This window comes from Halichoeres trimaculatus, unplaced genomic scaffold, assembly GCF_033239565.1.
Source record: "Halichoeres trimaculatus isolate MK-OKI-2021-1 unplaced genomic scaffold, fHalTri1.1 fHalTri1_scaffold_13, whole genome shotgun sequence".
In the NCBI taxonomy this organism is placed as follows: Eukaryota; Metazoa; Chordata; class Actinopteri; order Labriformes; family Labridae; genus Halichoeres; species Halichoeres trimaculatus.
The window spans coordinates 454607-480887 of record NW_027437191.1 but is presented as its reverse complement, the minus strand read 5'-3'; the positions used below and the strand labels follow the sequence as shown (position 1 = coordinate 480887).

The window sequence follows — 26281 nt, the reverse complement described above, 5'->3', positions numbered from 1 at the left end:
GTTTTATGATATTGTATGATACTGTATTTTATCTGTGATGGCTTAGTGTCCTACACATTATGTGAAAAATAATTGTATTCATCGCTTTTTCTATCTTTTACAAGTCAACCAGAGAAAGCGTTTAACTAAATTCAGTAACCTATTAAAGCCTACCTAATATTACTTTATAATAACTTTTAGCCTGCCCTTTACCAAAATTCACTTCTCATTCAGAGTATCAGTCAGGTCTTTTACAACTACACACATGCACACACAAATGCATTGTAATAGTTTGTATGTCTTTTGTTTGATTCAGTGTACTTATATATTCTATTTAATAGCATAAACATAATTGTGATAGAGTAGAAAGTCTACTGTATCACAAGCTTTGGCAATACAAATACATAACTTGTCATGCTAATACAGTGAATTGAAATTGAATTGAATGTGAGACTGACACAGTGTTATTTTAATAAAGAATTTTATATTTTTTATAAATTATTTATTTCATTTGAATGATATTTGTCGGTTTTTATAATGTTGGCGGTATTTTTTAAAAATACAGTAGAATACTGCACTATAACATTACAGTACTGCATTTTTAAAAAAAAATTAAGTATGATACTGTTTTTGTAACTAACGTTCGACCCTGTCACTCCCATTTCCCGGGTCCCAGAACGCAGCATGAGGCATGCTGACAAGCGCGTAACTCCTGTCAGAGGCTGCCAACTTGTCTTTGGTCGGTCAAGGGTCAAGGGTTCCTCTACTTTATGAGCACTACCACATTAGTTCGCAAAACAACTAGCGTTAGTTCATCGAAAAACGAGGAACGGGACGTATAGTGCGACTACATCGCGGACAGACTGCTGGGACAATACCAGGAGGCACTCGGAATTGGGCTGAGGCTAACGTCGCTTCAGTTTCAAGACATCCACGGAAGAATAAGGTAACTAGCAAACGCGTGTTTTCCAGATTGATGATGTTTAGTTGTATGTAAGAAGTGTTGAGATGAGACAGACTAGTAACTTTGCTAGCACTACTACCAGCGCTATCTAGGCTAGCGAACTTAGCACTGGCTAACGTGACAATATTGGCATTACTGTGATAAATATTGGCCAGCAGTATCCCATTATTATTGTTGGCTGACGAAGCAAAAAAGTGGGGTTTAAGAAAAATCCCGCCTGGATGCTGCTAGCTTTTCCCGACGCTGCGTGGCGCTATCATATGCTTCAAGTGAGTGGGGTTATTTCTGTGTCTAATAAATGAGCTGAAAATCATATACCATAGGCCCAAATTTCCGGAAATTAACAGACCCCAGAATACAGAATAGTATTGATAGTGCTGTGTTATCAATATAAGATAAGATAAGATAAGATAAGATAAGTCATACTTTATTAATCCCCGGAGGGAAATTCAAGTTGTTTGGGCACTCTTCCAAGCAAAGAATTGTACACTCTGATGGCTGCAGGGAGGAATGATCTTCGGAACCTCTCGGTCCTGCAGCGCACAGAGGTAAGGCGTCCCCTGCTGCTGATCCTCTGGACTATGATGTTGTGAAGTGGGTGATCAGAGTGACGGATGATGGCCTCCACTTTCTTCTGTGTATACCTTTCCACCACAGCCTCCAGTGAGTCCAAACTGGATCCAACCACGGAGCTAGCTCTCTTCACCAGTTTTTCCAGTCGCCTCTTGTCCTTCTGCTTTAAACTATTTCCCCAGCAGACTGCACCATAAAACAAAGCACTGGCTACCACAGACTGATAAAACATCTGCAGCAGCTTTCCACAGACGTCAATTGATCTGAGCTTCCTTAAGAAAAAGAGACGGCTCTGCCCCTTCTTAAAGAGTGCATCTGTATTAAGGGACCAGTCCAACTTGTTGTCCAGATGTACACCAAGATATTTGTAGGTTGGCACCACCTCCACGTCCACCTCATGGATGTTAACTGGCTGATGGCAGAGCCCAGACTTTCGGAAATCCACAATCATTTCCTTTGTTTTTGAGGTGTTCAGTAGGAGACAATTTCTATGACTCCAGTCACAGAAAGCTTTTATCAGATCCCTGTATTCAGATTCCTGTCCATTTTGGATACACGCCACAATAGCAGTGTCATCGGAGTATTTTTGGATGTGGCAGGACTCAGAGTTGTATTTGAAGTCTGCAGTATAAAGTGTGAATAGGAATGGAGCCAGAACAGTTCCTTGTGGAGCCCCCGTGCTGCTCATGACCGTCCCAGAGACGCAGTTTCCCAACCTGACAAACTGTGGCCTCTCTGTGAGATAGTCTGTGATCCAGGAGACAAAGGATGGGTTCACTCCTATGTCTTTGAGCTTATCTCTCAATATCATGGGCTGGATGGTGTTAAATGCACTTGAAAAATCAAAGAACATAATTCTTACATAGGTGCCAGGTTCTTCTAGATAGCACAGGGCACGGTGGAGCATGTATGTAACTGCATCATCCACTCCAATATGATTTCTATATGCAAACTGCAGAGGTTCTAGTGTGTCTTTGACCTCAAGTCTCAACAGACGTAAAAGCAGCCTCTCAAAGGTTTTCATAACATGTGAGGTGAGGGCAACTGGTCTGTAGTCGTTAAGTTCAGCTGGGCATTTGAGTTTTGGTACCGGCACAATACAAGATGTTTTCCACAGAGCCGGGACCTGACCCAACTGTAGACTCAGGTTGAAGATCCTCTGAAGGGGTTCACACAATTGGGCAGCACAGTCCTTAAGCAGTCTTGGACACACACCATCTGGACCAGCAGCCTTCCCTGAGCACAGTCTTCCTAACTCTAACCTCACTCCTAAAGCTGTGACAGACGGTGACGGTGGAAGAGGCACAGGTGTAAGAGGGGATGTAGCAGGAGTGGTGGAGAGACACAGATGTGAAGAAGGAGCAGCAGTAGAAGAGGAAGTGGTCGCTGTGTCAAACTTGTTGAAGAACTGGTTGAATTCATTAGCACGTTCAACATCACCCACAATTGGCTGCCTTGTCTTTGTGTTATATCCAGAGATGTTGTTGATTCCTCTCCACACCTCCCGCATGTTATTATTTTGTAGTTGTCTCTCAATTTTCTTTTTATATTTCACCTTAGCCTCCCTTAATCTCCTCTTCAGCACTTTTTGCACCAGTTTGAGCCGTTCTTTGTCGCCATCTCTAAAGGCTTCCTTTTTCTGATTGAGGATATCCTTGATGTCACTTGTGATCCAGGGTTTGTTATTGGGGAAACGGAGTACAGTCTTTGATGGTATGATATTGTCTTTACAGAAGTTGATGTATTCAGTAAAACAGTCAACCTGTTTATCAATATCTATACTATTTTCATCTGTTTCTAACAATACATTCCAGTCTGTGCACTCAAAGCAGTCTCTCAGAGCCTCACTGGCCTCAGGTGTCCATTTTCTAACTGTTACAGTAGTTGCATGCTGCCTCAATACGCAGGGTCTGTAACAAGACTGAAGTAAAACCAGATTGTGATCCGACCTGCCCAGTGGTGGTAATGCAGTGGCACTGTATGCATCTTTGACGTTGGCATATAGAAGATCAAGTGTTCTGTTCACTCTGGTTGGGCAATTAACAAACTGTTTAAATCCAGTGAGATGAGAGGAGAGGCTAACATGGTTAAAGTCTCCAGATATTATTATGAGAGCCTCAGGATGTTGAGTCTGTAGCCTGGCAACAGTTTCTTGGATAACATCACATGGAACTTCAGCAGTTGCTTTGGGTGGAATGTACACGAGGATTGTTATTATATGACTGAATTCTCTGGGAAGGTAATATGGCCTCATCCCAACTGCCAACAGTTCAATGTCCGGACAACACATCTTCACCTTGACTGTAGTATGATCAGGATTACACCATCTCTGATTGATGTATAAAGCAAGTCCACCTCCTTTTGTCTTGCCACTAGCTTTGGTGTCTCTGTCCAGACGTATCAGCGTGAAGCCAGGGATATCCACACAGGAATCAGAGATGTTTTGATTCAACCAGGTCTCAGTAAAGCACATGAGGCTGCACTCACGGTATACATTTTGTGTCTTCACCAGTATCTCTAGTTCATCCTTTTTGTTGGGCAGAGAGTTGACATTCCCCATGATGACTGAAGGAAGAAAGGGCTTGTATCTCCATCTCCTGGCCTTTAACTTTGCACCAGCACGACATCCTCGGAAAGGCTTCTTTATCTCAGCAGGAATAGGGTGATGTCCTCCAGATTTGCTCCATCGTAATGCAAGAAGCTCCTCTCTTGAATAAACTCTCCCTCCAGCAGACATATCCATGAGTTGTTGTCAAAAAAGTCCAGTATTGAGCAAAAATTAGCAAAAGAAACAATTAAAGATAAAAATATAGCTAAAAAAGCAGAGTAATAACAGAGAGCTGCCAAACTTTGCTGCTACCGCTAGAAGCGCATCATTCGAAAGCGAGTATACATACAATATGTATGTCTGTAAGGCCTGTAACCACTGCACCACCAATTTTAAAAAATTCTGTGACCATGCAAATAGTCACAGAAACTTGGCCAACTACAGATTCTCGTGTGGCATTGAAGAGTGCTCTGGAAATTTCAGGACTTTTTCTGCTTTAAAGTCTCACATGCAGTGGAATCACATGAGCCTCCGTGCCATATCACAGAGACAAAACAGGTGTCAGCATGGTGGTGACCTTAAATGCAGCATCCAAGGATGTGATTTTAAAGCTGAGAGCTTTCCCTTGCTTTGTGGTCATTTAAGATTACATATACGGAATGGCAAAAAAGTAAATTGTCCTTTTGATGGATGCTCAAAATATTTTAGAGTGAGGACATCTTTCGCCACTCACATATCAAGAAAACACAGAGAATCACATGTAGCACAGCTACAAGATAGTCAGATCCAAAACAAAGAAGATGTCCAACACCATGATGATCATGAGATCATTGATCCAGCCCTTGATGACAGTGATGGAATGATCCTAGATTTGAGTCCTGACACATATCTCAAAAATCTTGCATTATTTTATTTAAAACTACAGGCCAAGCTGCTTTTGCCAGCCACTACAGTACAGTGCATTGTTGAGGGATTTCAGGAGGTCCACAGCAGTGGAATGCAATATGTTCTGAAAAAGGTGGAAGAAAAACTGACAGGTTTACACATTACTAATGAGGAAATCCAGAAAATAGTTAAGGAACTGAAAGAAGAAGATTTGTTAACTATTTACAACGAAGGTGTTTTGAGGTCAGACAAAAACAGGAAATCATATTTCAAGCAAAATTTTGATTATGTTGCACCTGCTCAGGTTTTCCTAGGAACTGACAACTCTGGTAAAGAACGCTTTTGTCAGTATGTGCCTGTAAAGGACACTCTTGCTGCCTTATTTAAACTGTCTGACGTGAGAGACCAGTATGCACAGTCTAAATTATGTGTGCACACTGACATGATCTTAAATGATGTTAATGATGGTAAATACATCAAACAAAATCCCATATTACAAGGATCCTCTTTGTCACTTATTCTGTACCTGGATGCATTTGAGGTGGCAAACCCCCTAGGCTCTGGCAAAAGGATACACAAAATCATGGCCATGTACATGACGCTCGGGGAAATATTGCCACATAATCGATCCTCAGTTGACCCAGCACAGCTTGTTTTGCTTTGCAGAGAGGAGGATTTTAAGTCTTTTGGCCAGGAAAAAGTATTTTCACGCCTTATTGCTGACCTGAAGGACTTGGAGGATTCAGGTTTTCAGTTGGAGGATGGGAGCAACCTTAAGGCATCACTGATTGCCATTTGTGGTGATAACCTTGGTTCCCATGGTGTTGGTGGCTTCACAGAAAATTTCAGCTCTAGCCAACACTTTTGCAGGTACTGTGTGATTGACAGGGGGACATTTTGCAAGTCACCACTGGTACTTGGCCCTCAACGAACCTCTGAAAACTATAATGACTGTGTTCATCGGCTGACCCCTGATGAGAGTATGATAGATGGAATTAAATTTGATTCATGTTTCAACTCTCTGAATTCTTTTCATGTCTGCTCTGGCCTTCCTCCGTGTCTCGGGCATGATCTTTTTGAGGGAGTAGTGGCAAATGATTTGGCCCTCTATATTGAGCATTTGGTAAAAGCTGAAAAACATTTCACCTATGGCCAGTTAAATCGGGCTATCTCACAGACGAAACTCCTCGGGAGTGACTCTCATAACAAGCCATGTGAAATTAAAGATAAGGCCAAAAAGCTCAGTGGTTCAGCCACACAAAATTGGTGCCTTTTACGACTCTTACCACTTTATGTCGGCCAGTGGATCAAAAACTCTCTTAAAAGTGAGGTCTGGCAGTTGTGCCTTAAACTGAGAGAAATTGCTGAGTTAATCTGTGCTCCAAAAATTCACCAGAATGAGGTGGCATATCTAAAAGTTTTGCTTGAGGAATATATTGATTTACGAGTAAAGATGTTCCCTAACTGCCCCCTCAAACCAAAGCATCACTACATGTTACATTATCCTGACCTTATCCTTAAATTTGGGCCACTAATACGCTTGTGGACCCTGAGGTTTGAGAGCAAACACTGCTACTTCAAGGACTGTGCCAGAAAACTTCACAATTTTATACACTTAACTAAAACACTGGCTGAAAGACACCAGCTGCTTCAGTCATACCTAGGACAAGGACAGTTATTTCCAGCTCCCATTCAGATTGCAGGTGAAGCAAATAATATTGATGTGCAGGCATACAACAGGGATATACAGATGGCGTTACACACGGCTGATATTGATAAACATAGAACCTCAGATGTTTCAGCCGTGACTTATAAAGGTACCAAGTACTCTAAAGGCCTTGTTGTTGTTCTAGAGCACACTGGGGAAACACTGTTTTTTGGAAAAATAAGTCTGATACTCAGTGATGAGAAAAGTGTGTACTTTGTGGTTTTGGTGCATCGCTCAGTTCTATTAGTTGATCTTGGAGTCTACTACCTGGTATCAGATGATAAATACAAATTTGTTAATGCAGACAGTCTACAGGACTATTATCCACTGCCTGTGTACAAAATCAAGGATCTCCCCACTGTTTGCTTGCATCATTCAGTGTGTTCTTCATTCTAGGGATGGAGGAGGAATGTATTCAGGAACTTCAGAGAGTGCTACCTGAATTGGACAGTTTGGAGTTCACAGCCCTTGTGCAACACTTGACAGCAGAGCTGGGACTAACAAAAAAAGAGGACCTTTCCTTGGTTGAGGCTGATGACTTACAGGGGCACCTGAAGCCAATACTGTGTCGCAGATTCATCCACGCCTTCAAGCCAAAAGGTGAGAAAAAATTCATAGCCCAAATTGACATTGATCAACTCTTCAAAACACGATGGTCATAAAAATAACTGCTGAATCAGATGTTGCATTGTTTAATAGGCAGATATGAGAATCACTAAAAAGGCAGTTTGTAGTTCTCTTATCCTTAAACTGTAAATAATCTGAATAATTAAACTTGTGTGAATGTCTTCCTTATCTTTAAAGCACTGGATGCTATTGATCAGTTCATCGCTCTCAGCACTTTACCGAATGAAGAGACAGCATCTGCCCCAAACATGGACACACAACTCACAGATGGACAGGCCAACATCACGCTTCCTCCTTGTGCTCAACCCCACTCCTCTAGACTCTCCTCAACACCACAAAACTCATGGATCAGCCACTTTCAGATTCCTTGGGGCAAGATGCCTGAAAAACTCGTGGAGGCAACACTTGGAAAGAAGAGGGCAAGGCCTGAAGACAGAAGAGCATGGAAGAGAATTGTGGTGGATGCCATGTTGGCACATTGTCCAAATCCTAATAAGGCAGCCTGTGAGGAAATAGCAAAAGTGATTGTGTCAAAATATCCTTCAACCTTTGCAGACGCAAACGAAGAAGGGGAGCAGATAGGAATAGGTTACTATTCACTTGCAAGACAAATGAAGCAAAGAGTTGAACATGTGAATCGAAACAATGTAAGTGAAAAAGTGCGGAGACCAAGATCATCGACAGAAACTACTGATGGTGATGGCGCAATCATCAAAATGGGACGGTCCAAAGTAGACAGCTACGGATGCATTAACTGGCAGCCCAAAGTTCTCCCAGAAGGAGAGAATATTGAATCTTTAGAAAATAGAAGAAAATACATGGCAGACCTATTCAAGTCTTTCGGCCCCACCGCTGTGGACAGGCCAGATGTTGATGAGTCGATGAGGCTGACATACATGTATCAGCGTCACATGCTAAACTCCTGCCCTCCTCCCAGTATTGATGTGATTGAAGAGCACTGGCCCTTTCTTTTTACCAAAAGGGGGCTTAGCAACCATTTCAAAATTCTCACAGGCATTGATGTCTGTGATCGAGCAGCAGGCGCCCTTCAATCCAAGGGGAAGAGGATCATAAACTTCTTCCAAAGAAAGAATCCGGACCGGGACATCCAGCGTCTTCTTCAAGAGCTTGCTGAAAGCAACACCATGCTGCAGAGCCGGACCGGCATAGCAGCTGTGCTTCTTCTGATGAAGCGCTTTCGGGAGCAAGAGGACTCCATCTTTCTCTTGGCAGATGTAAGTAGGCAGCACATATAGTCTAGTGAATTCCATGATGAGCTTGGGCATTTATTATTTCCGTTGCTAGGCGCTACCCAAGTAGCTGCCTGTTGCAGCAGCTCTCTCTTCTTTGTCCGTTTCTTGTAATTTTTTTGTCTCTTTTTCGTAATCTTTGTATTTGGAGTGGATCATCACTTTGTATGGTTCATTGTTGGTCATGGACACCAAACTTTTTGTGGCTTCGGCGATATTTTTTACTACTTTTTCTCCTGTGTTTGTCTGGAGATCCTACATGTAACCATGGCTGCATTGTTTACATGCAAAATTAGCTGTTAGCAGCCTGTAGCATGTCAATGCTAACTAGTGTAGGGCTTGATGATTTCCCTCGAGCTGAGGAGGAGGTGGTGAGGACGACGTGCTGGTTCTCGGATGTGAGCTGGGAGGTGACGACGTGGACCTGTCCTTCCATCCATCGTTGTTGGGAACGTGGGATCTAGCCCCGGGGGATGGACGAGCTAGCTGTGCTAATCCAGTGGCATTGTGCTGTTCACGGACGTGGCTGACGGAGCTGACCTCGGACGCCGGCGCCACATTGGAGGAGCTTCGCCTGCTGTGAGCAGACAGGATCCAGGAGACAGAGACTGAACAGACTGCTGGGGAGGCTCAGTCCTGGACCCTGTGGAGGTGGAGACTGGCTGGGCTGGAGAGTGGTGGACGAGTGGTGGACGGGATGTCGTCATCTAATTTCTTATGGACTTTTTTTGCACTTTCTATACTCTTTCTTACTTTTGTTTTCTTAAATGCTGCGGTGACTCCTGAATTTCCCCTCGGGGATAAATAAAGTATTTTCTATTCTATTCTATTCTATTCTATTATATAGCAGGCTAAGTGGTCTCAGAATTATGGAGCCTACTGTATTGTTGTATATATATATTTGAATTTGAATCCTTGTCTTTTTGTGGTCTTTACAGACAAATGCAACAAAGCTATCCATTGAGACAGACATGACCCTGCCTGCCACACCAAGACTCATAATGCTGGGTAAGCAAAGATTTACACATGGTTTTGAGCAATTATCATTGTCACTTTTGAAATATGCCCTTACAAGATATGCAATGTGTATTTGTTATCTTACAGGGAACACAGTCCTTGATGCAACGAAGTGGATGGTGAGCATGGAGGGAAAGGTGGCCTTTGTTTTGGAGGAGCACCTGGGCTTTGCAGATGCTTTGTCTATCTTCTTTGGATGCTTCTATGTTTTTAACATAGAGTATCAGGAGCCTGCCTGTGCAACATTGGAACTAATACAACGGTAAATTACTTGTTTGCTGTAGATTGAAGTTGATCTTTTTCATCGTCTCTGCACTATATTGCATTCAGATGCATATTAATATGTAGCAGGTGTGCCCCCCTCCCATTCATCCTTCTGTCTAGATTCTTCATGAGGATCAATCCAGAGGAAGGTACAAAATGCACAGCCAAAACTGGACTGAGTCGGAAGACAGGAGCAGTGGTGAAGAGGAAGGCAGAGGCTATCAACAGCAACGTGGTGTCCTTCCTAAGGGAGCTGACAGAGTTTGAATGGTCGAGCTTGGACTAGTAGGTGAGTTATTTCATTGTTACCTGTCACCAGACGGCTGTCCCTAATGCCAAATATTACTACATCAAGTTCCTGTTCAAATTGCTTTAGAGGGCAGTTGATGCAACTGTGTGTGTGGGTGTGTGTGTTACAGAGTGAGAGGCACCAAGCGGACTGCTATCAACTGCTGTCCTGAGACCCAGAATGAGACGACTCGCATATAACAGAATAATTAAAGCTGAAAAGCAATTATATGACAACAAAAAATGTGAGTAGAGTTCTATACCATCAGTGAGCTAGTGATTCAGTTCCTGTCCAGCAGAGTAAGACGTTGGTTGAAGGTACTCTGTCCGGCAGAGTGTGTTCAAGTTCCAAGTTTAGAAAAATGTTATTATCAATCTTTATTCAAACAGTCATGACTAATGTTGTTATTAAAGACTTTTCATTAAGAAAAAAAAAAGGAAAAAAAAAAGGAAAAAAAGAAAAAAAAAAAAGAAAAAAAAAAGGGAAAAAAAAAGGAAAAAGAAAAGGAAGAAAAAAAGGAAAAAAAAGGGAAAAAAAAAAGAAAAAAAAAGGAAAAAAAAAAAAAAAGACTTCATTAATTCACATGTATTTTCATGCAGAAAAAAATCCCATATAAATGAGCATGCCATTGATGTTTCGGTTTAAAGTAGTGGCAGACTTTGTTTATCAAATTCAAGTGCTCAGTTTGACCTTAAACACTTTGTCCAGGACACGGCCTGTAATGTCTACAGCCTCAATTTGCTAAATGCTAAAATTTGCTGCACTTCACAGCTGTAATGGTTGAAAACTACACAATTTGACTATCTGAGTGTTAAGAACTGTATTTCCGTGTCTTTATATTTATCTGTGAAATTGAAAGTTGTTGGTTTGTAGCGAGGATTTGTCCAGCAGAGGCAGTTCATTGATTGTAGGCACTTTGATGTTTCATGTTGCCTTTTTATATGTTTACAGTTTCAAAAATGTTCAATTTCATATGAATTCAATGTTATTTTAATAAAAAAGGTTGATGTATCTGAATAATTGCCCATTTTCATTTTATTTCCCAGTACATTTTTTAAAAAAATTAAAAAATTGGGTTACGGTAGTGTACTGTTACATTTGGATAAATACAGTAAACAACTGCATTCACACAATTACAGTAACAGGAAAAGTACTGTAAAAGGGGAATACAGTAACACTTAAGTTACTGTAAAAGGGACTACAGTATCAGTACTGTGAATGTAGAATTACAGTATCTTACTGGTCACAGTGTTGCCAGTAGTATACTGTAAAATACCCCATGTAAAGGCTAACAGTGTAGGTTCTCAGCCAAAATCAGACTCGACAGCTATGATTATGGTTAGCTATTGCTATACCTTAATAAAGTAATGTGGGTACCAATTAATCCTTCCCAAAGTAACTTGCTCTACTGATAACTTGTTTTTAAAAGTAATGTTAGATTACAAGTTACTTTTTTGTAGGCATCTGCTGACAACAGCCCCCACCACCTCAGAGATCTGCAGCATTTGGCAAAATTATTGTTCTGTATGAAACATTTACTTTTACAATTAAAAAGAAAAATCATTAGTTTTATACATTTTTGTATTTTGAAATACAGCTAAAGAAAGCATGTACTTTTTTAGTGCACTACAGCACTGTCCAGTTGATTTTTATTTTTAAATTATTATTTTTTAAGTCTTTGATTTAGTCCTGTTTGTTTTTTTTATCTGTTTCAGTTTTTGTTTTTGTTTTGTATTTTTTATTTTTTACGTTTTTTGTTATATTTGGGTGAAGCTGTAGCCTTTTGATCCTGTATCTGTAATACAAATAAGCAAAGATAACTGACATTGGAGTTGGGCTCAAATAATCACTCGTGCCCTGGTCTGGGCACCCAAGTCTGGGCACCCAAGTCTGAAAAGTCTGGACATGCCCCTGCTTGTCAGTAAAACTAAATATTAATTTGATTCAAAACAAATGTTTAAAATTAAACATTCGACAATTCGGTTGAAAGGGTGTTCTTTGAGCATCTTTTTGCTCTGTTGTGTCACTCACCCACTCACTCTCTCCTGCACAGATGTCCACTTCACATCCAAGAAGCCGATGTTCAAATGCTGAACTGCATTTTGACGTCCAAGTGGGGTTATGGTTAGATGTCCAAACAGTGGGCCTAATTTGAATGCTGTGTGACATCCAGAACTGGTTTTCAACCAACAAACCTTACAAATATATCATATCTCAATCCACAACATTTTCATCAAATTTATCCCAATTCTTAATGTAGAATTATGTAAAGTGACCTGCATTCCAACAAAGATAATAATTATATTAAAAGTATAAATGCATTGGGATAGCACGATGAAAAAAGCCATACATCTGTCACTGTCAGATCATTTATTATGTCATGTTGATACAGAATAATTGATGTGCTTTGCTTCTTTAAAACAACTGTTTGTCTTTGAGAAGTTTTCTTTATGTATGAGATTGATCTGGTTATACAGTTCTCCTGTGTACTCTTCATTAACACACAGGTTAACTGACACAGAGCTGCATTTATTCACTGCGGGGTTTATACATTTTAATGCTGCTTAGGTGTTTTTTTTTTTCCCTCTGCATAATTTTCTTGTTAAAAGCAGAAACACAAACTACAGCTTCTAGCCCTGCCCCTCCCTGACTGAAGGAGTTCATCAAGAGGTGAAGCCAATGAGGAAAATTACTTCCCACAAACCACACCCCCGCCCTCCCATCCCCACTGATATCCCCCCTCCTGCGTCTGTGTCAATGAAAAACCTCAATTACGCCATCGTGTGCGTGCCCGGCCCGTCTGCAGAGCGTGGTTTGGATGATTTCTGCAGAGTCTAGACATGAGACAACCATCAGCAATGTGGAGGCAATAACTGCCATGGAAAAAAAAGGAGTGCTGAGTAATGTGGAGACGACCCAGGACGAGGTCACGCCGATCACTCTGAGAGGCAGAAGCCCAGATTGGGACTAAAATACCTCTGCTGGCCTCCCAGCCACCAATCTGTAGTGGTTACAGACAGCTCCTCTCCTCTCTCTTTAATATGTCCTCTGCTTTAATTCTTATCATTTGTCTCACCCTCACAGTCTCTCTTTTGGCCTTCGGACAGCCAACATCATCAACATCCAATAAAAGATAATTCCTATCTGAGAGAGAGTCCTGATGAGGACCCGCGGGTCAGCGGGCTTCTTTTTAGAAGATGACTAATGAAATCAGTAACATCTACAAACCTGACTTTAATCAAAGTCTCCCTGAAGGAAACATTTATGACACGGTGAAGGTGATTTTTAGGTTGATAGGCTGCAATCAGCAGTTACAGAAGGATCCATTCAGTGGGAGAGGCGTCATACGTCCTTCACCAGGAAAGGAAGTTCGGAAAGGAAGGGAAATGTTTGTGTAAACCTTTACAAATGAAAAATCAAGCCATCTCTGTGAGACAGTGATCCCATCATCTGGAAGCAGCTTGACACAGATAAGAGGACGTCCGAAACAAGCAGGCCAGTGCACTGAGATCTGTTTTACAGGAGCAGGGTGGATCAGACGGATCAGAGCCTTCACTGATCAGCCAGAGCGGCAGGGTGTGAGGAGTGACAGAGGGAAATACAGATATCTGTGATAGCTTAAGGTTTGAGCTTCTACCTTCCTGAGAGAATCATACAATGACTGAACACAGTGAAAAAACAGAAATACATTAATGATACTTTGTTGTTGTACTTTGTATGTTTCAGGGAAGCAGAAAAATAAAGCAAGAGCCAAGCTTTATTGTAATAGATAGAACGAACACAGAAGTGAAGGATTATTTCCAGTCAAAGAAAGAAAGGAAGAAAGGAAGGAAGAAACGTGGGTTTATACAAGTTTTACAAATCTATCATAGTTTGATAATACACAACTATATTAGACAACTTATCAGAGCACTTTCTACTCAAAGATGTGCGTTTGGTCTTAAATTCCCTGACACAGATCTTTACTGTGATGGTTATTTATTTATTTATTTATTTATTTATTTATTGTTTCATCTGTAGTAGGCAGTTTGTGAAAAATTGTGAAATCTGCGGGATGCCAAAAATCCCCAGATGTCCAACTGAACCAAGAAAATTTCTCGGTATGCAACAGACCCATCTACCTGGCATACTTTTTCCCACAATGCACGGTGCTAACGCTGTTTGTCTATGCAGATGGTGCTCAGGTTTAGGTGAATTGCAGCCATCTACTGGAATAAGTCAGCATTACAACACTTACATTGGATGGTTGGTCAGACAGGGGTGAAGTGATGCCAAAGAAACTCTGTTAGATCTTGTTTCTTCTAGTTCGCAAGAACTTCTACAAATTCATTAAAATCCATATTAAACACTAGCTGTCTGTTTTAGCCATTTGTGGGTTTTATGGAGGTGGTTTTTCCAACAGCTGTAAAAAATATATAACGAGTCCCTTACACTTTTTTTTTTTTTTTTGATTAACGATATAAAATTAATGATACAACACGTATAAATCAAAAGTCTTCTGTAATATAATTGAAGTGCCTTTCCAACAGTTCTATTCATAAAAACAGGGCCCTCAAACCTTTCCCTGATTTTCCAAATTCATTTAAAATTAACCTTAAACCAGTGGAAATAATGAAAGGACCAACAACCAAAAAACTATCCATTTGATTAAATAAACTCCTCTCTAAAATCTAATAACCATTTTCTTCCCTTGCTTGCTTTTATTGATAATATTTTTCTCTTTAGTTTAACACATCTGTTTAATATTGTTTCTGTATCTTTAACAGTGATTTAGGTTTATTTCTCTTTCTTGTTGCATATTTATCACAAAACTGTCCAGATGTGTCCATGGTTTGTTTTAAACATTTTTAATATGGGCCAAAAAAAAGAAAAAATCCTCAGCTGTAATTCTGCTATCTCAAACTGAAAACCAGAGTAGTTAACAACAAAACAGAGCTAACAGAACAGTCAGACCACATTTAAAGCAGCGGACAGTATGCTGTGCCTACTATCTGTTAAATTCACATGTAATATGTAGGAGGCTGTTTGGAAAACAGCCCTTGTTCGCAGAGATGTGTTGTCTTCGTCTTGCTCTTAATATACATATTTCTTTTTTGCTTTTTCTTATGACAAAGAAATGGATGTTTAAATTACTACCAAATGAATCTACTGGATGATATCCACCCGTAAAGGCTGTCAAATAAATACAAAGTCAATAAAAAAAGAAAGAAAAAACCTTGACTTTGGACTTCAATGAGGAAAAGATATTGCAAGTCTTTCTTTTTTAAATACAGTATTTAAACATAATGCTGTCATTGTTTTTCAGATTACCGTTAAAAGCACCAAAGATTGTTTCTGAGAAGTCTCCAGCGTTAGTCCGGTGATATAGGTAGAACACTTTATTTCAATTTCTTGTGTTTTCAAAATGCTAATAAAATATTTTGTTGCAAAATTTAGATCTTAATTACGTCAAATAAAGTGGCTCACAATTAAAAAAAAAAAAAAAAACAGCAGGTGATGAACTTCACTGCTTTTTAAAAAAAACTCATGAAGATACAGCTGTCTGTAGAGAGCTTGGGCTGTAGCCAAGACTTGATGCATGTAATCATTAAAACAGAATAAATATGATATGGGAATAAAAAGGGAGGAAGCAGCTAATGAGCGTTTTTCTGAGGTGAGGTCTCCATGTAAATGAAAAGCTGAACAGTTTGTCAGATAGTCTGTTAATGAATGTTTTACAGCAAACATATTTAACCTCACTCTGTTTGAGCCTGGTGCTGTGTCAGTATATCAGCGTATATAATTTCAATATGTCTAATAGTGTGTTTCTAATTCCTCCTGCAGCTCTGAACTCCATAAATCTGAATGTTGGAACCAGAACATCCACCACAAGCCAAGTCTCGCAACAGGACACCATTAGTCCTTTTGTATGCTGTCTTTAGTGTAGTATCCCTGGCAACGGCAGTACCTGAGAGACTGTGATTAAAGTTCTTTTCCCCTCTGCCAAGCCTATGAGAGCTCACCGTTAACACTCCATAGGGCCACATTGTCAGCGCGCTAATGAAGCCACTGTGTTCTTTTTAAAGTGTCATTCTGGATTATGGCCATGAAACCAGGGTGAGAGTGGATCTGTTTAAGTGTCTCTGTGAGACCTAACAGCATGCACCCCCTGACATCCTCGTAGTACACCATGGGTAGGCGTGGGGGCCCCCGGCGCCTGCACGGCCCAGGATCCCCGCCGTCACCTCACTGGGCGACTGATACTGCAGTAATTTCATCTGACAGGTGACCAAACAGAGCTTTGGTCCGTGGCAGGCAGCAGACTAAAGGCTGCGGGACGTGAGTCAGCGTGTTTTCAGCTGGGAGCTGCGTGTGCTGTCAATATTTAGGTTCACAGCCACATCGGGATGGCGTGCATCATCACAGCAGGAAGAGAGAGACGGCTGGCTGTGTTGTTTTCTGCAGACAAACTCAACACAATCAGAGTGACTTAAACACGACCTGATGTTAGTCATATCTATAACACCATAACCACAGTCCAGCCTCTGCAAGCTTGGGCTCATTTTTCCTCTCATGGAGCCGCTGCTTTTCCCACAAACATGGAGGAATCTCCTGCCAAGGCTTTCCTTACATTGTTTACAGCCTTTGTTAAATATCTGTGTGAAATATTCACGTCTATATCCTCAATTTACCATTTCACGGTACAATTTCTTCACCAGGACATTTGTAAAGGTGTCACTGCTGACCCCAAGTTCTTTATATTGGTAACCTATGAATGAAGACCTGAGACTATGTTGGTCTCTGTTCAACAGTTTGTTGGTCATGTGGAAATCAGCACTGGTCTCTGTGACAGAGGCTCAGCTCCCTCGTCCTCTGGCAGAAAGAGCACACATAGAGGATATTTCACACTTATCTTCCGGGCTGAAAAAACAATGTCCCAGACATAAAGTTGGTCTTCTACTCAACCATTTGCTATTGGCCAAAAAAATATAAACATGTGAGCGCCAACAGACACACATCTCTTCAGAAAATGTGTTACATTATGTGTGCATGTGAGTAATTTTCTCAGACGTGTAACTAGAACCAGGCTGTTGTTCTCCTGATCAGTAGAACGACCTTGTGTTTGCGCAGTGGAAAAATCTACTCTTTAACTTGTGAAGTCAGTGACATTACATAAGAACCTATAATCTACAAAAATTATATTATAAATTCTAAAAGAAATTACAAACATGTTTTAAAATGTTGATGCTCAAATCTTGTGGGAAGCACTGTAAAAAAAACAACAACAACAACAACAAAAAAACTGCTTAAGTAAGAGCACCGGTAGGTGACTATTGGAAAACTGATTTTTTTAAAATGGGCCTTCAGTAATGTATTGAGGGGTCAAATCATTTTTTCTTATTTTTTTTAATGATTCCAGATGCAGAGGTAGCCAAATGCTAAGAACTATTGCTTGTTTAAAATGAGTGCCAATAACATTTTGATGAAAAGTGAGTTGGGTTCACTTACTATTTTTATTAGAATAGAATAGAATAGAATAGAAAATACTTTATTTATCCCCGAGGGGAAATTCAGGAGTCACCGCAGCATTTAAGAAAACAAAAGTAAGAAAGAGTATAGAAAGTGCAAAAAGGTCCATAAGAAATTAGATGACGACATCCCGTCCACCACTCGTCCACCACTCTCCAGCCCAGCCAGTCTCCACCTCCACAGGGTCCAGGACTGAGCCTCCCCAGCAGTCTGTTCAGTCTCTGTCTCCTGGATCCTGTCTGCCCACAGCAGGTGAAGCTCCTCCAATGTGGGGCCGGCGTCCGATGTCAGCTCCGTCAGCCACGTCCGTGAACAGCACGAGCTGCTGGGTTAGCACAGCTAGCTCATCCATCCCCCGGAGCGAGATCCCACGTTCTCAACAACGATGGATGGAAGGACAGGTCCACGTCGTCACCTCCCAGCTCACATCCGAGAACCAGCACGTCGTCCTCACCGCCTCCTCCTCAGCTCGAGAGAAATCATCAAGCCCTACACTAGTTAGCATTGACATGCTACAGGCTGCTAACAGCTAATTTCGCATGTACAATGCAGCCATGGTTACATGTAGGATCTCCAGACAAACACAGGAGAAAAGTAGTAAAAAATACCGCCGAAGCCACAAAAAGTTTGGTGTCCGTGACCAACAATGAACCATACAAAGTGATGATCCACTCCAAATACAAAGATTACGAAAAAGAGACGAAAAAAAAAACAAGAAATGGACAAAGACGAGAGAGCTGCTACAACAGGCAGCTACTTGGGTAGCGCCTAGCAACTGTTTAAATTAAAGTTAGTGTTGTTGTTTTTACAGTGCATTCTTTGCAACCAACCTGCTCAGCTCTACAAAAATAATCCAGCAGGAGCAGAAAGAGGTATAGGTTTTTTTACAGTGTGCCTCATGGGACTTGTATTCCAACATTTTAAACATGTTAGTACAAACTTTTACAGATACATAGGTGAAGAAATTGTTTGGTAACGCTTTAGTTGGCAGATTTTCTCAGTTTCCCTTACCATCTGATTTTTCTAGGACTGATTCTCTGGTAAAATAACAGAAAAGAGATGCTGGCTGGAAGTATGTTGTAATAACTAAATGTGAAATGAAACAGCAGACCTTCTCTCAGTGGCCCACTTCAAACATAGTGCCACAGTGTAGCCTCGGTGTTGTGAATAGACCAGACAGGACAAATGAGACGCTGCGGGCACCGTTCATGACAGCAGACAGGGGTCACGGATGGCCAGCCGCTCAGACACTAAACGTCTGACACATTTATTGGACATGAAAAATGAAAATATTGACGGCGTTAACTCCGGGTTGGAGCTGGAGCAGAGATAGGTTACCTAACTGTCTGAGACACGGCAGGATGGAGAAGAACCCACCGCTGTGAATCATAATGGATGCTGCCACCGCAGCTCGCTCTCCTTTCACAGCAACAGGTGTGAGTAATCAAACTGCAGGTGCTGCTAATTTTACGAGTGTAGCTCGGCCAGCCAGCGCCGTTTGTGATGATGTATCATACCGCTGGAAACGCATGAAGTGTCATGAAATGTAATGAATGAGAACAGTTTATCTATAGTCACAACATACCGTGGGCAGCAGCTGTCAGATAAAGGTCTGTCTAGAATGATGCTCCAGTCTTTTATCCACACACTCCATCAAAAGATAATTATAGCTCCAGACGTTCCAAAAAGGGAAGCAGTTTCACTTTTGGTGGCACATTTGGATCTTTGTGTGTAATTTAATTACTTGGCAGGAACTGTTAAGGTTTAACAGACGTCAGTTTGATTGAATAAAAATAATAAAGCCTGTAAGAAACAGGGTTAATGTGTTTACTGTGTCGGAGATTTCTTTAAATGTATGCATTTTATTTGACAGCTGTCAACAGCCCTGTTAAAGGGCACAATGCAGGTTTTAAAATTTTTGTAAATCAACACCTAACATGCTCTGATAATGACTGTAGAATAAGTCAATCATTGATCTTATATATTATTCAACACAAAAGGCACAAATTTAGAGGAAGAAGAGCTGTTTTCTAACCTGACATGCCAGATGGACAGTTTCATATATCTGCCACGGAAATATTTCACTAGTCCATCCAATGTTGCCAACTCCTCAGCACTGAGGGAAGCTATAAGCCAGCCCAAAAGTAGCTAGAAGTCACCAGATTTTTTTTCTTTGTCTGTTTTTTCTCCGCTCATGTCAACTGAGCGGTCATGGTGCCCGTAGTGTTCAGCTGGCCATGCAGGCAGGCACCCAGGCACACAATGCATGGCGCTCTGCTGCTCTGCCTCTCTCTCTCTCTTTGAACGGGGAAAGAAAGGAAACAGCGATCTTGGAGCCTCCAACCACCAAAAAAGTCGCTAGATTTGTCGTAGTCGCTTTTCTCTAATTATCTCGCTGGGGGGGTCCAGAAAGTCGCAAAAAATAGCGACAAAATCTCTACGTTGGCAACAAAATTCAGCAGCTGGTGATTGGACGACCGTTCTGATTGACACACTTACCACTGACCAAAACACATCAAGCCTCACTATGACGTAGCTCATGTGCGCCGCTGAGAAACAACAGATGAACAACTACAGAAACATGAGAACCAGCTTTGATAATTGCGTTAGACGACTGCTGACATTTTTGTAAAGTGAACTTAGGAATCAAAGGAACGCTGAAAGGTACAAAAGTCTGCTGACGTCACGCCTGCTCGTCACTTCAGCACAGTGGTGGAGCTAGACTTTCATTTTTGGGATGGCCAAAGGGTGGCCATGGGTACTTCAGGGGGTCCACAAACTAACAATAAATTGTGTCTCACACATCAATTGCAGTGAGAGAACCTAAACATAGAAGTATATTTAGGTATAGGTAAAGCACACAGAATATAAGATCTGTGTATGTGATTTGTATTTTATTAACAATATACAAAATGTTCAACATAACTTTGCAACAATTTTTCAACAACTTTTACATAAATGAAAATGCACATAGACACATTCAGCTACTCACACTTACAAGCCTGCAAAAAGTTTGTCTACTTACTCAGTACCTCCCAGTTACACAATCTTGCTCGGTTAAACCCTCACATAGTTACAGTTACTCACTCACATAGTTACAGTTACTTACTCACACTCAGTTACTAAGTCATATAGTACATACTCACACATCCTTGAATAATGTTTTTTTCTCCAATTGGAGAAGCCTGATTGTGGTGCATAGGCAGAGTCTGGTGCATTGGGCAGGGATAAAAGTCCACTGGCAAAACAGTAGGAAGAGTCTTGAAGGATGGAGTATTCGAGCCAAGAATTGTCTCTGTACAAGGAGCTGATGAATGACCTCTTCCTTGTTCCATTCTGAGTTCTGGGGAATTTTTCAAGACACGGCTGAACAGGACCCTCTGCTTTGGATCTTGAAATATCTGAAATATAAATAAAATGTTAAGGGAAACACAGTTAAAGTGATACTCCGGGATGGAACAAGTTGGGTCCTATCACAAGGTTTAGGGCAGAAATTACCCCTACAGCAGTGTTTTTGTGCAGCAGAAGCCCAGGGCGCTCGCACCAAACACCCCCTCCCTGCTTGTCTGCTGGTTTCCTCTGCACTCAGACGGGGCCATATTTTACTTGACCAAAAACACAAATAAACGGACTCCCACCGAAAAAATCTGATATCGGTCTGCATTCTCGCTTTATTTAGAGAATTTTTAGTGCTTTACCTAACTATGAGGAAAATAGAAACAGACCACTGTAGACTATGTTGAATATCCTTACTGTTGAGCAAGTCTTCACTGTACAGACAGCATGTTCATGTTACATGCCATTTATGTCAACAGATCATGAAACAGCTGTTTCATCATTTTATTATGCAAAAAATACATAAGTATATGCAACAACCCGAATTAAATGTAGACATTAAGCAGCCATTGTAAGCTGACGCTGGTCATTTGTAGACACCATAAGATATAAAACGTTAACATTAGCTTGGTACCCGTAGCTTGTAGCAAAAAGATCTATGTGAACACAAAAGTGATTTTAAACAGTTAGGAAAGCACTGTAACACTTACTTTAGAAAATGGATTTCACTGTCCAACACTGCTGATTATCCTCCTCCTCCTCTTATCCTTACTTGGCTCAGTTTGCTGTGAGACACTCCAGATAACCCTCTGATTTTCCCATTCGAGCATCTAATTTTGATTTAAGTTTTCCTCTTATTCTGCAGTGATTCTTCTTCTTCTAGTGGTACACAGTGCCAACCACTGTACAGGAGGGACTCAGCAATCATAGGCGTCACAAAATGCAAGCGTCTCCTTTCAACAAGACCTGGTGGAACCTGGGGGTCCAATCAGATTCCGGGGGTTCCAGTGCTACCCCGGCCTCCCCTCTAGCTCCACCCCTTCTTCCGCAGCTCACGCCTCTCTTCCCTGATTGGGCCGGTTAGAATTTTGCCCAGTGAATTTGTTGGTCAATAGAACCCGGCAATATGGTTCTACAGGATTTCAGAAACTGAATCAGGCAGGTCTATCTGCTCTGCAAGGTTAGCTGTTTTCTGTATAGCTGTTTTACCGCATCATATGATATAGCAAATGTGACTTGTGTTCTCTAACTCCACCTTAAACCAATGTGAATAACAGGTTGTCATGAGTGAGATCAGGCATTTCAGGTTGTACAGGGTTGAGGACCCTTCCAAGTATTATTTTATTTAACCTTTCTTTAAGATTATTCAGATGCGTTTGGATGGATGGATGCAGAAACTCTAGCTTAACAGGACATTGGCCCTCATTTATCAAACATGCGTACGCCTGATAAATGGGTGTACGCTCCTTTCCATGCACAGATCTGCATTTATCAATCTGAACCTGGGCGTCGTGTAAGCTCAAATCCCACGCCAGGTCTGAGTTCGTGTATGCAAGTTTCATGTCAGTCGAGAGCAGAGTGCAGTGAGTAAAATCTGTCTGTGGAGGAGAGTTATGAGCACAAAACATTTTCAGAAATAAAAACGGATATTCTTAGATTAATATTTAGATCCTTGATTTAGATATGACACCAAGAATGCTTTTAACAGTTCATTATAATGCCGCCATTCTATAAAATGCATCGCTATGAAAGAGCAACGCGAGCTGTCAGCTGATTTCTACGTTTATTTATTTATTTATTTTTTTTCCTATATCGGTCCTAAACATTTGTAAATAGAAAGGCTGTTATCAGTTTTTAATGCACTCCCATGTTCATGATAAAGTCTCCGCTGAGAACATTCAGTCGATGCTGGATCAAACTTTTAGAACTGTTTTTTTTTAAGGAAGCTGTATTGATTACAAGATTGAAGATGATTAGATGGTATTCATCCATACAATATTATCATATAAACGTGAGCTGTGTGTGAAAAAGTTCCATTTCAATTTCATAACAAAGGACATTAATTTGCACGAGATCACAACCTATGTGCTCGTCTCGTGGTATGAATAATCATCAAACTCAGGTCCACCCGTGCTTAATTGCGCAAGATCAACACACTTCAGCTCCACTACCTCCTCAGTCTGTCACAGGTTCAGGCCTGAGTCTGCAGATTCTTTCAGAGCTAAAAACAAACGTTTCTAAAGCCAACATTCCATGTTTCTGAACCTGGACGGAACCAATTAATAATATTGTGGCTTCTAAAAGTCAGAGATCACAGATTAATTAACCAAAGTATAAACGAGGGCTGCGTAAATTAACAGGTTTAAACTCCGTTGTATTTTAGTTTGTCACATCCACGCTGCTGACAGCTGCAGTGATTTCCTTGCAGGTGAGTTTTTTCTGACTCGCTCTGACCCCACTTTTCCAACTGCCGAACAACACGGTGTCATTTCCCCTCTACCTGTTGCTATGGCGTTGTCGATTACCAGCATGGAGAAGTTCCCTTTTTCCCGAAATGTTTCCATGTCGTAAATTCTGTGGGTTTGGCCAGCTGAACCTTGAATATTTAGGGGCGTGTTATGTAAATTACGATTGTTTTCAGCTGCCACATTTATCAACAGCTGATCAGGCGTACGCCGTGATTGGCCGTGGTACGCACGTTTCATAAATCACACGCAAACGTTGCGGTAAAATGATTTTTACACCCAGATCTGCGCAAATACTCACGCAAGATTGATAAATGAGGGCCATTGATTCCACTATTTAGAACTCGGTAAGTTAGCTTTTGTGCTCAGATTTGTGCGCAGCTGCCAAAACGGAACTTTACTGCTGCATTGGTCAAAAAAAAAACAAATGAAAACAATCGTCTGTGGAGCCCGTTTTTCCACATGAAGATTGATATGATGGAGTCTATTATATAAAGTCTATGGATGGAGTTCAGGATGGGATACTGGAGCCAGGTCTGGGTGAGACTGACGCAGTAGGTGTCACGTCAGACAACTGCAGCTTCACCAGCAGCAGCAGCCTCTAGCCCAGCTCCCGGTGACAGATGGAAACAAGGATTTGTCAGAGATTCAGCCCGAGACTCATCCTGACGTGAGCTGAGCACCATAGCTAAGTCTTGGTTTTCTGACTCTAGATCAGTGGATAGACCTCCGAAAGATCAGCTCTTACATGTACTACTCATTTTTTAAGTCAGTGTTTCTGATTTCAAACTTTAAATACGTTGATGTGAACACAGCTTTAGGCTACACATCACTAGCTTACAGCGCTCACTCACCAGGACACCTGCTCCTTCCTCCTCTGGTTCTCCTCACACAACTCCTCTGCTCTCCTACGGACATTATTCCCCCTCATCCTGCCCTGTTCCTGGTCTCCATTTTTCCTAACAGGCTCATAATTATAACCCTGAGGACCATCATATGGATAGGAATTGAGATTTTCTTCCTCTGTAGTGACAGGAGTGACAGCCTGATGTTATTGTTATTATACTACGTTTATTAATGTTCAACAGAGGCAGAAGCAGAGGGACCCCCTTTTGTGCTGTCAGGTTTAAATGCCGCTTTCAATGAGGGAGTGAAAATAAACATACTAAAATGTCTCCAGGACACACTGTGGGTTATTCATTCGGACATTTCTTTAATATTATGTTTAGGTTATTTTCCTATTAGTTTCTTAACAGTTGTAATGAACCTGTAATATGCCCTTTAGATAGACACTCGTAATGAAAAGGGGAGGTCTGTTGGTGTCAGAGTATTTTACATGACATTTCTACCATTTTTAACCAAGAATCAGTCCCCTAAAACTATTAAATGGTGTAATGTATTAAATAATTCACCTTCCAAGAAGTAATGACAATGTACTGATAATATGTTATCATCAAGTCTCAGTGTTCAGCAGGGTCTCATATCCATTACGTTCTCTCCTCAATCAGGGTTACATAACGGTTTTCCGATGAAAGGCTTAAAGAAGACCAAAGCAAGAAACAGCTTTGCACTGGATGGAGCACTGTGGAGCACTGTAGTCGATAATGACTGATGGTATGGCTGAAACCACAACAGTTCAAGTACGAGCCACCTACCCTGCTGAAGGCCTCAAAACCTGCCACTCATACCAATCATGATAACACACACTCCAGGGAGGGTAGATGAGCACATCTGCATTTGGAATCAATGAAAATGTCGTTCAAATTAGTTTTTGTGTCTTTTATTGTGTTAATTTTTCCCAATTGTTGATTGTATCAAAATCAGTGGCGTTGAATGATTCTCTAGAGCAGGGCTCTGCAACCTTTACTCCCATAGGAGCCATTTTGCCTCAGCTCACCTGCACTAAAGTCATTAAAGAGCCCCCCCCCCCCCCCCCCCCCAAAAAAAAAAAAAAAACCTACTGTATCACCACAAAATCTAATGCATTGCACTTTTTATAAGCTAATGAAACTGCAATTGTGATCTCTTGCTAATGTTTTGCCACATATCAGGCATGTATATATTAAGCCAAAAGTTGTCAGTTAAATGAAACCTTCCACACAGAATTAAAATCTATATTTTCTTCCAGATTAGTCTTTTTGTAGAAGGGCTGTAAAACTTGAGGTTAGCCATAGGTGCATGGAAAGTTGATGGGCTGCTGATGTTGTAGGACATGAAGTAGAGAAGTGGCAGGCTTTATTGACAGATGGGATGAAGATTTGGTTCAACTTCATGTTGACACGATTTTACATTTTTCACATGTCAATGTCTTTAATCATCAACACCCTCTGTAAGAAAAATAAAAATTCTTTATTTCAATATTATTTTTTCAAAGCCACAAGGAGCTACTGCAAAGAAATCAAAGAGCTGCATGAGGTTCCAGAGCCGCAGGTTGAGGACCCCTGCCCTAGAGTGAAGATGCGCGTACATATAAATTTGGATAATGAAATAACAAGAAATACAATCAGCGACCAAAATCTCTCTCTGAACTGAAACTTGAGAGTCCTGTGAATCTATTAAAGCATGATCAGCTCAAATCTATTTAACAGAGAGTTTTATGTCATCATGGAAATTTAACGAACTGACATTTTAACATGGATGGAAGTTCTTTGTATGAGCCAGCTGTCGCTGTGTTTGTCACTGAGACTCAGGACTGAAGTGACCCTCCTACACTTCAACGATGACCCAGGAAGTTACTAAGAGCCGTGCGTGTTATGGTACCCAGAAGTGATCTTCAGTGAAGAGTCTTTTGGGGCTCTTCTAAATCAGCTTATCCAAATTGTTTGGCTTGTTGAAATAAAGTCCAAACGTGTTCAAAGAGTCCTGTC

At 41.1% G+C, this 26281-nt stretch overlaps 1 protein-coding gene across 1 annotated transcript; it reads left to right on the top strand.

Moving 5' to 3' along the window:
* Positions 1-675: 675 nt before the first annotated feature.
* LOC141802236 (uncharacterized) lies at positions 676-10485 on the top strand. Its single transcript, XM_074685760.1, has 7 exons — positions 676-925; positions 7054-7257; positions 7462-8519; positions 9473-9542; positions 9639-9813; positions 9936-10104; positions 10235-10485. Exons 2-6 carry the CDS (start codon positions 7056-7058, stop codon positions 10099-10101), a joined length of 1671 nt encoding a protein of 556 aa, XP_074541861.1. The 5' UTR covers positions 676-925; positions 7054-7055; the 3' UTR covers positions 10102-10104; positions 10235-10485.
* Positions 10486-26281: the final 15796 nt, after the last annotated feature.

Bases quoted from the DNA above. Each gene is read 5' to 3' on its own strand.
- LOC141802236 (XM_074685760.1), top strand. From the start codon at position 7,056: ATGGAGGAGGAATGTATTCAGGAACTTCAGAGAGTGCTACCTGAATTG. The intron at 7,258-7,461 runs GTGAGAAAAAAT...TTATCTTTAAAG, and splicing joins CCACGCCTTCAAGCCAAAAG to CACTGGATGCTATTGATCAG. The intron at 9,814-9,935 runs GTAAATTACTTG...CCTTCTGTCTAG, and splicing joins ACATTGGAACTAATACAACG to ATTCTTCATGAGGATCAATC.